Source organism: Triticum dicoccoides, chromosome 3A, assembly GCF_002162155.2.
Source record: "Triticum dicoccoides isolate Atlit2015 ecotype Zavitan chromosome 3A, WEW_v2.0, whole genome shotgun sequence".
Taxonomy (NCBI): domain Eukaryota; kingdom Viridiplantae; phylum Streptophyta; class Magnoliopsida; order Poales; family Poaceae; genus Triticum; species Triticum dicoccoides.
This window is the reverse complement of record NC_041384.1, coordinates 439,364,445-439,375,232: the sequence shown is the minus strand read 5'-3', so window position 1 is coordinate 439,375,232 and position 10,788 is coordinate 439,364,445. Positions and strand designations below refer to the sequence as shown.

At 46.2% G+C, this 10,788-nt stretch overlaps 1 protein-coding gene across 1 annotated transcript in view; it reads left to right on the top strand.

Moving 5' to 3' along the window:
* Positions 1 to 324: 324 nt before the first annotated feature.
* LOC119268457 overlaps positions 325 to 10,788 on the top strand; it is a 13,788-nt gene continuing 3,324 nt past the window's right edge. The window contains exons 1-6 of the mRNA XM_037550107.1: positions 325 to 868; positions 3,385 to 7,093; positions 7,222 to 7,285; positions 7,461 to 7,531; positions 7,611 to 7,676; positions 7,778 to 7,867. Of these exons, the coding sequence (XP_037406004.1) occupies positions 516 to 868; positions 3,385 to 7,093; positions 7,222 to 7,285; positions 7,461 to 7,531; positions 7,611 to 7,676; positions 7,778 to 7,867 (4,353 nt within the window). The 5' untranslated portion in view covers positions 325 to 515. The remainder of the gene's footprint in view (positions 869 to 3,384; positions 7,094 to 7,221; positions 7,286 to 7,460; positions 7,532 to 7,610; positions 7,677 to 7,777; positions 7,868 to 10,788) is intronic.

The window sequence follows — 10,788 nt, the reverse complement described above, 5'->3', positions numbered from 1 at the left end:
GGAGCCGAAACGAAAAGCTGTTGCCATACAGTAGTAGTAGTTTTCTTTTTACAGTATGTGAGTTGCAGTAGAAGTAGGTGTGCTGGGGCCGCTGCCGGACAGAAGTCAAGTCGCCTCTCCAGTAAATTGTTCAAGACAACCTGGCCTTCCCTGGGCCGACGGCGAGGACGCTGGTGACTGGACATCCGGGCTCCACCATGTGTCGACCCAAAATATACGCGGATTCTCTACCGGCACAACCATGTCACCAATCATCAATCAAAAAAGAAACAAAAAAGAAAACAAAAGAGCTCTACAGGCGCCGGCTCGACCTACCACTCGTCCCCCCGCGCCCACTTCCCAAATCGCCCCAGGCCCCAAGCTCCGCTCCTCCCCCCGTACTCGAACCCAAATTCTACTCGTAGCGTAGCAAAGCTATTTGAATCAGTGCGACGCGAGGCTGCTGCCTGCTGCCTGCTGGACTGCTGGTGCCTGCTCCCCTCTCCCCCCATTCCCCAATTCGCCGCGAGGCCCGCATGGAGGACCTCGCCACCGCACCGCCACCGCGGCACCGGGCGCGGAGGCACCGGAGGAAGGCGTCGGACTCGGCCACGTACGGGGACGTGTTCGGCGGGGGCCCGCGGTTCGCGCCCCCTCTCGCAGGGGCTCCAGCGGACTACGCGGACGTGTTCGGCGGCGTCGCGGCCTCCTGCTCCATCCCGTACCTCGACCTGCCCCCGGCGTCAGCGGGGAGCGACGGCGGCGCGGGGAGGTACGGTGAGATCTTCACGCGGGCCGGCTTCGGGGAGTACGCGGCGCCGTACGAGGACATGTTCGCGGAGCCGGAGGGAATGCCGGACGAGATCGAGTCATGGAGCGGGAGCTCGAGGTATGGATTCTGTGCTCATTCTTGGAATTTTGCGTTTCTTCTTCTCTATGACCCTCGCTGTGCTACTGTTGCGTGCCCTGTGTTTTGGGGATAAGAATGCTGGCCTTCCACGCCATTTTTAGGCCCTGTTTGATCGTGGTTTAGAGGCGACGAGCCGTGGGGTGGACACTGGACACCATAAAGCCATTCCTCGTGTATCCCAGAATGTTTCCTACGCGATATATGACGCGTCAATGCCACCGCTTTTTTAGGACAAATGTTGCTATACCTATACACGACCACTTTGTAGCTTTATTTTTCCTTTATAAGATTTTATTCAATTTCTGCTTGTCTTTCGGTGAGTGTGGTGGCATGTCATTTGCGAGCTACGTGTACTATAATGCCTCTGCTGGGTAGAGATGCTAACTTTTGTCACCATTTAAGCTCCATGCATACTGTGGAACTATGCGATTGGATAGTTTAGCTACGCTATATGTACCTCTGTTTGTTTTGGGTGCACTTCTTTTGCAGAAAGGTGATTCCTTTTGGGCCAAGTGGTGCCTTTTCTCCTCACCTTTCCAGTTGGTTTGAACTAGAAGAATTTGGGTGGTTACGCACAAACCATAACTCCACCTTCAGATCTTATTTCAGATGCTGCTGTTCAGGGCTTATTTCTAGTATAATCAGTCACATGCGTGGTACGTGTACTTGTTGCTAGGAATTTTCTGTGAGACGTTCGTCTCAGTGATGGTCACTTATGAATTAAAAGTTACTATATGGAGACTACAATTTCACGGAAAGATATTATCAGATTGGAAATAGCACATGATTCCTAAGGAAACATTTATCTATCAGATCTATTCATGTAGTGTATTCACCCCTTTTTCCACCAAATTCTCCCCTTACTGCTCCTGCATTTTATTTGCGATTCACCGCCTAATTTAGCAGTAGTTCCGTGGTAAAATGTGACTGACTTCCTTTGTCTATTTTGAGCAAGGGCCTCACATATTTGTGGTACTAGTCAACTTATGAAGGTTTGCCACTTGGGAATTTGTTGGATCTTCCAAAATACAAATGCTTGTCTCTTAACTCCCATGCCATGAATATCCACTTTAACTTGCTGAAGGTAACCAACTGCCACCAAGCTGATTCATAGACTAATAGGGTGCCTTTAGCATTTTGGCGAGTGGTGACTCTTAAAGGTGCTTTTGCTTGGCCATTTCTAATTCTCTTCACATATGAACTAATTGGTAACCTCTCTCTTAAAGCCATGAAGGAATATCAAACTTTATTCCTTTTTTAGAATAAATGTCAAACTTTATTCTGTTTCTTCTATAGGACAAAACAAATATGCCAAGTTGGCCTTTAATGTGAGATTAAGTTGGTTAGAATTTGCTTGGGCAGTCCACCTTAAAGTGTTTACAGATCTTAAAGCAAAAGTAGTTATTACTGAGTAGGAGCAATTTTCACTAATGGCATTGAAGAGAAGCTTGTCCAACATCGTCTGAGATGGTTTGGGCATATTTAGCGCAGGCCTCCAGAAGCTCCAGTGCATAGCGGCCGGCTAAAGCGTGTGGATAACGTCAAGAGAGGTCGGGGTAGACCGAATTTGACATGGGAGGAGTTCGTAAAGAGAGATCTGAAGGATTGGAGTATCACCAAAGAACTAGCCTTGGACAGGGGTGCGTGGAAGCTTGCTATCCATGTGCCAGAACCATGAATTGGTCGCGAGATCTTATGGGTTTCACCTCTAGCCTACCCCAACTTGTTTGGGATTAACGGCTTTGTTGTTGTTGTTGTTGTTGTTGGCAAGCGGCTTGATTATTCGGCTTCTATCGGAAATCCCACATCCCCTGGCCTTTTCATACCCCCTTTTTGTGTAAATTAGTAATGCTTGGACCAGGCCAATCATACTTGCTTTCCATATATAGATCTTGTAATTTGACCCACAGTGCAAATTCTTTCTTACATTTGTTAGTTCATGATTGCCCACGTGTGTGGATGAACTCCATCGGCTGCTACTCATGCATAGAGCCTACAGCCAACAATCAGCTCCATGTGGTCCATGGAAGCACGTAGATTTAATGGAAGCACACTGTTAGTGTTGAATTGCTGCCCGGGCCCAGATATCACATCATCTGTGTCATCTTTTGAGTTTTGATTTAAACAAGCAGGATTTTCCCCCGCAAGAAAACAAATAAGTAGGATTTTATTTCCTGAAATCTGATCTTGACAGGGCTTCAAAATCAATGTGAAACCATTACTTGTGGATTTGAGCCTGTTCATTATTAACCATTTTTGCTGTAAGATCAATCCTTCAACTGTTACCGAGGTCGAGTGCAGAAGTTAAATCCTTTGTTTTCATTTAAGCAGCACGTGTTATGCATGTGGCATACCTGACAACTTGCTTTGCGAATGTTGTGTTGTCATCATCTTCTTTACATTTGTTTGACAGAAGCTTGTTTCCATTACTATTGGAAAAAGCGAATGCACACGCTTTGTTTCTGACTCATTCTTCATTATTTTCAATTCTACAGATCATCAATCAGAAAAGAATCTGCTGAAATGGATTCTGAGCCATCTCTACTCTATCAACACTATCCAAATGTGGTCTATGACCAACAGTTTGATGAGGAACAGTTTTCTCCAATCTCCTTTCCTCCAGATGGTGAACAACAGTTCAACATGTCATATAATAAGGCAACCAGGGGAAGGCTAGATGATCTAGTTGAAATGACTACTTGCATGGTGGAGCCTTCAATAAGTTACGTGGTTGACTCTTGCAATTTGTCAAATGATTCAGCAACGAATCATGTTCCAGTAATGGACAATGGTGCACTTGCTAATGGTGAAGATAAGGAGATGAGCCCACCACCACTCCCTGCAAGCGGTGATTCTGTAGCTGATGAGAAGCAGCATATTTCTCCATGCCTTCCCATTTATGAAAATCATTATGAAGATAAAAAGGATCACAGGAGCTCTAGCATTCATTCAGCATCAAGTGAGGAGAGCAATGGTGCAACTGCTAATGATGAAAATAAGGAGACTAGCCCACCACAACTCCCTGTAAATGGTGATGCTGTAACGGATGAGAAGCAACATATCTCAACCTGTCTTCTCAATTCTGAAAATCTCCATGAAGATGAAAAGGACCACAAGAGATCTAGCACTCATTCAGCATCAAGTGAGGAAGTACCTTCCCCAGACTATCCATTCTTAAGGATGTCCAACACCCACATTCAAACACCGCCCATCAATGTACAACCACCATCAATCCTACCATCTAATTTTCTTAATAAGAAGGAAAATAAATCTAACAGAGATTCTGAGGTCAATCCTAACTCTGCTGCTGCTGATGCTATAAAGGAAGCAACGGATGTGAAGCAAAATATCTCAACTTGTCTTCTCAATTCTGAAAATCTCTATGAAGATGAAAAGGACCACAAGAGATCTAGCACTCATTCAGCATCAAGTGAGGAAGTGCCTTCCCCCGACTATCCATTCTTAAGGGTGTCCAACACCCATATTCAAACACCGCCCATCAAAGTACAGCCACCATCAATCCTACCATCTAATTTTCTTAATAACAAGGAAAGTAAATCTGACAGAGATTCTGAGGTCAATCCTAACTCTGCTGCTGCTGATGCTATAAAGGAAGCAATGGATTTTGCTGAAGCGAGGTTAAAAGCTGCAAAAGAACTGATGGAGAGAAAAGGGGACAGTTTTAAACTTCGGAAGAGGCCAGGTCATCATAGAGGCACAAAATCGACAGAAATCAAGGAAGATAAGAGTCCTGAAGAGGTGAATATATTTGAAGAGAAGCTGACCTCAAGAAAGTTAGCAGAAGAGGAAAACTATGAGAATCTAAGTTTCCTGGATAAACACAGAGGCAGTAGTGCAGTTAAGATAGCTGACTGTTATCAAGACGGAAAAGGGGTTCTATCTCCAGGGAAGCCTCAGCAGATAATACAAAGTGACAGTAAAGTTGATCAACTAGGCAAGTGGGCATCAGATGCTGAATTCTACGATCTGGTTAGCCATCATCGGAAATCTGCAACTAGCACAGCTGCATGTGAAGGTGATAATGGTCCGACAACAAATCCCTTCACTAAGCATGGCCATTCTGAGAAAGTAAAAGAAGGGGTTAATGCAGGTGATTTGGAAAGAGATGGGAAATTGTTGGGTTGTAATGAAATAACAGAGCTGGGAACGTTACATGTAAATCTTATAGCAGATGATATAGCTGCTCTAGTGGTTGAACATGAGGCTCCTACAGCTCCTGAAGGTTCACTATGGGAGGAAAGGGTGGTATACCAAGAAACAAACGATTCTCATATCAAAGAACATGTAGGGCAAAGCAATTCTCCAAAAGGTCATGATGATGATGGGATATTTGAGGCTTCATGTATGAATGGCATACCTCCAAAGCTGCATGTTGTTCCAGATACATCCAGTTTGTCTTTGAAGGTTTGTATACCGGTAGGTCATGCCAATGGTAACCAAAATTGTTCTGATGCTAGTACTGAAGAAACTCCACCAGTAGGAAAATATGACAAAGAAAACAACAATAAAGAGGGACTTGAGATTCCATGTGCTGATGAGACACTTTGCACTTCCGCAAGGAATCAAATATCAGATGAACATCCGGAAGTTCCTATCATTGATGAAATTGAGACGATTCAAGCGAAAGTAGCCACATTAGAAGAGCCTGCAGAATATTACGAAGACCAGTGGTCCCCAAAGCTGTCAAATACAGTTCACAGGGAGGCTAAAACTTATGAGGAAGACAAGATGTTCAGTTTTGTTGATGAAGCATGCCTGCAAAGTGAACAAGAAAAAATAACTGAACTACCTTCAGAAACGCTCATCTATAAAGAAATGGAGAGATTTGTAATTGAGGAGAAAGAAAGCCTGCATGAAGATTCCCAAGATGAAGATGTATACTGGGATGCGGGATCTCCTGAAAAGGAAACTAGTGTTACTTCTGATACCGATGCTGATGAAAATGACGAAGCAGAGGTGCTGAATGTATTTGTGGCAGACAGTGACTTGATGGAAAACAATGTTAGAACATGTGCTACTTCTGCCAAACACTCAGATCAACTCCCAGAATCTCAGGAGTCATTATTGGAACCTCAAGAGTTGGCAAACAATATGGATACAGTTGAGGATTTTGTATCCCATGGTAACGGAAAAGAAGCAAAGAATACCTTGTTAGGGAACAGTGAGACGACACTGGTGGAAAAAACGTTAAACCATGATACGGCGGAAGGCCAGACATCCACGGAAACTGGTGCCACCAGAGGACTAAATGATGTATATGCAGAAATAATTGCAAAGAATAATAGGGTGGGTAATGTACTTCATTCTGGAGCTGAAGTTAGCACCGATGATTACAATAATTATACCACATGTTCTAAAGATATGCATGCTTCATTCTCAGAAGCATGCGCTAGCATGCATCACTTGCCTCAAAATGCTGAATCTATTTCTGCTCTGACGTCTGAAGAAAGCATATCTTTCCTTGTAAATCTTGAAGAGAACTGCATAAAAGCAGATAGTGAATATTCGACAATAAGAGACACAGCGTTACAAGGGAAAAAGACAGGCGGCAAAAGTGAAGGAGATGGCAAAGACAAAATATCGAGTGTAAATTTGAAGGATCAGCAATCTTTTGGAGAGGGTAGTGCATCAAAGTTTGTTCAGAAATCAAGAAAAGAGACCTCTGATGCCCAGAGAATTGAAGGGAGAGATGATATAAGAAAGGCAGAAATTGAAATTGAAAAGGATGTCTCCCTAAGACCAGATAAAGATAAAGAAAGGGAATACAAAATGGAAAAAGAACAAAGTAAGGAGAAACCAATTAGAGAACTAGAAGAAGAGAAGGAGAGGGAGAGGGAGCGGGCAAAAGATAGGCTTGCTGTTCAGAGGGCTACCAGAGAAGCTCATGAGAGGGCATTCGCTGAGGCTCGTACAAAGGCTGAAAGAATAGCATTAGAAAGGATTACCTCTTCACGACAAAGAGCGTCTGCAGAAGCACGAGTTAAAGAGAAGGCAAGTGATGAGGCAGTTGCAGAGAAGGCTTCTAGAGAAGCTAGAATAAAAGTGGAACGTGCAGCAGTTGAGAGAGCAACTGCAGAAGCTCGAGAGAGGGCAATTGAAAAGGCAAAGGCTGCTGCAGATGCTAAGGAGCGAATAGAAAAGGCCAGGGTCCCATTCAAAGATAGTTTTAAGGCTACTAATCAGGTAACTGATGTTGTTACAAAAGACTTTTTGGCACAGCTACCAAACTATTTTTTTATTTACTCTAAGCAGCTACTAATGATGCCCTAAGTAATTTCTCATCCTTGGTCTTGATGCTGGATAATAAATAGGACACACAATTTCAGAAGACAGCTTCTAACGACCATGGAAGAAGCACAGATTCTTGTAATCAAGGTACTGCTGATATCCAGAAGTGTTTCTAACCTTTTTCCCTGTATAAGGGGGGACAATTTTTGTCATGTCATCGTAACCTTTTCCTGTAATATTTTTTACAGTATGTTATGTGATGATGATTTGTGGGAACTTTATGTTCTTTGCCTTATTTGAATGTTTTGGCATTTATTTACAGCAACTGAGTTTGAATCAGCGCTAAGACACAAAGCAAGATCGGAGAGGCACCAACGGACAGCTGAACGAGCGGTATACTCAGATGTTTTGTTTTCTCCTTCACTTGTTAGTCTTGACATCTATTGGTAGTTTCATCATCACCAATTTTCAGGAAAAAGCTCTAGCCGAAAAGAATATGCGGGACATGCTGGCTCAGAGGGAGCAAACAGAAAAACACGTAAGACAATAAGTTATCACTCACCAGGAAGGCAAACATATTGCACTGTTTCTTAATAGTCTTTTCTTCTGCAATCTGGTGTTCATATATCTTTGATACAGAGATTGGCTGAATTCCTTGATCCTGAAGTCAAGAGATGGTCAAATGGAAAGGAAGGAAATCTACGAGCATTGCTCTCTACGTTGCAATATGTACGTATTTTGACTTACATGACTTCTGTTTCAACCATTTTTCTTTGTTGCTTATAAATTTTGCTGAGCCTTGTATACCTTTCGCATGTCCATTTTCAGTTTTAGAATATATATTACTTTTGACTTCCAATAAATTCTGTGCTAAATTGATTTCAGGAAATTTAAGAAATGACTTTGAGAGTTGGGAGCTTCCACTTATTACTCAGTTACAGAAATGATCAGCTTAAGAAATGACTCAAAACATCCACAACACAACTCTCTAAAGTCAACTTCTGTAATTCCACTTTTTATGGAATTATACCTAACAGTTTCCTTTACATGCTTATGCTGTTACAGTAGTACCAGAAAGTACTGTAATGCACTAAGCATAACTGATTAACCACATAAGCTGAAAGGAAAATATGAAAATCAAACATCGTAACATTCTTGCAATTTAATTTATTTTTGGGTAAATGGTAGAAAATATTGAGTTTATCAATCAGTATGGGACACTGTAAATCCATGATGAAAACACAAGAAGTTCTAGACAACTCAATTCAGTAAATTTTGAATTTAGTTGGGTTTGGAATTATTGCACAATACAAAGAAACACTATCACAGAAATCTGGTACGGAATCTCCTTCAGCTAAAATAATATGTTACCCGAAAACTATGGAGTAACAGTTTGGTCGTGGAATATATGTATACATATCCACTTATCCAGTTTATCCAGAAGATAGATGTCTAAACCGGGAAGGCTGTGTATGGTGAGTAGTCGAGAGCTTTAGAGGACAGTTTTCCAGTTTGTTATAGCTTTTAGAAGTCTATTCTGAACATATATTACCCAATGCATGAAAGATATTACAGTAGATGCCAAGTTTAATCAAATTTACAAACCATTTAATTTTTATGGTATGATTTATTAATATTTTATTTGTTGCTTTCCTTTTGTCTGCTTCATTTCTTTCCTACTTATAAAGATTAGAGTTGGTGGTAAGTTCACATGTGGGTCGAACAACCTTCACAATAAATAGATACACTCTTCCCCACATGCCAATCTAGCAAGGTGTAATTTGGTTTACTCGAAAACATTGTATGCTAGCTTAGATGAGTTTTGGCAGTTGGCACGACTGGCATTGATAGTGGGTGGTAGGAACCGGATCCCTACCAGGGCGTGGTCTCAGGTTGTAGGGGTGGAAGGAGGGATGGCATGGAGGAAGGCGTGGTCGCCGGCGCTAGGGCGCCGTCGTTGCGTGCGCGCTCGCGAGAGAGAGAGGGCGCAGGAGGCGGCGGCTAGGGTTAGGTCTCCCGGCTCCCTTCAGGAAGCCGAGCAAATATGATTGCTTCTGCTTAACTTGAAACGAGTCTTTACATGATTTTATATAATCTTCAAATACGATAACTGGGCTAAGCCCCTAATAACGATAAGATAACTGGGCCAGGCCCCTAACTGCCTGGGCTGTAGTATATGCCGGTCATAACATCTCTCCCCGCCTGCACAAACAGCTCGTCCTCGAGCTGGAAGGCGGGGAAACGCTTGCAGAACTACTCGGGGTGATTAACGGGCGCCAAACACCTCCGCGTCAGCTGGGGCGGGCAGGTCGCCGAGCCCGGCGGCGGCGTCCTCCTCAATGTAGTCAGCAGTCTCTAGGTAGAAGAGTCGCGGGCAGACGTGGCCGGGCACGTAGGGCTCGTCGCAGTTGAAGCACAACCCTTGGCGGTGACGCTTGAGTTGCTTGGCCACGGAAGCCTGAGCAAGCCGACCCTGCGCGGGAACTTCCGGCTAGGGCGGCAGCCCAGCGGCCTGGGGCGGTGGTGCCTGCTGCATGGCCACAACGCGGCGCTCGAACGCGCGGGCGTAGTACATGGCCGTCTGGAGATCTTGTGGCCCGCGCATCTCCACGTCCACGCGGATGTGGTCCGGTAGGCCGCCGACGAAGAGCTCAGCTCGCTGACGAGCCGAAACGCCGGGGGCGTGGCACGCCAGTGCCTGGAAGCGGTCGGCGAAGTCTTGCACTGTGGTGAGGAACGGAAGGCGCCCAAGCTTCGCCAGACGGCTCCCGCGTATAGGAGGGCGGGGACCGAAGCGCAAGAGGCACAGATCGTGGAAACGCTCCCATGGCGGCATGCCGCCCTCGTCCTGCTCGAGGGCGTAAGACCACATCTGGGCGGTGCCGCGTAGATGATAGGAGGCGATCCAGGTGCGGCCGGACGCGAGCGTGCGCTGCCCCCTAAAAAATTGGTCGCATTGGTCGAGCCAATTCATGGGGTCGACGGTGCCGTCGTAGGTCGCGAACTCCGGCTTGGAGAATCTCGGCGGTGGCTGGGCGTGGACGACGGGCGGGTATGTGTCATCCGCGCGGAACAGCGAGGGCGACGGCGCCGAGTGTGCGGGCTGCAGAGTACCGCCATGGAAAAGGGGCCTGTCCACACCATCGTAGGGACCCGCGGCACCTGAGGACCCGCCGAACTGCATGGTCGGGGGCGGCGCCGGCGGTGACATCACGTGCGGCTGTCTTGAGGCCATCGTATAGACCGACTCGATGGACCCGGCGAGCCAGGCCGGTAGCGGAGATGGCGACGGGGGGAAACAGACCTGGTGGATGGGCACCCCGGGCGCCGTCAACGGAAGGCCCGGCCCTGAGATCGCCGGTGGCGGCGGCTGCTGCGGCAGCGGCATGATGGATGCGACGGAAGTCGCCGGTGGTGGCGGCTGCCACGGGAGTTGCTGCGGCCCCGTGATGGTGGTGACGGGGGGCGGGCGGCGGCAGCCCATAGTGGCCCGCGAGGAAGGTGCAGATGCCCTGGACCGCCTGAGTCAGGTCCCGGAGCGCCGCTGTTATCTCCTCCGAGGTGAGCACGGCGGGGGCGGGTGCGGGTGGCGTCCAGGCGGCGGAGGAGACCGGCCCGGTCAGGGACGGCGTGCTGGCCACGGTGGTCAT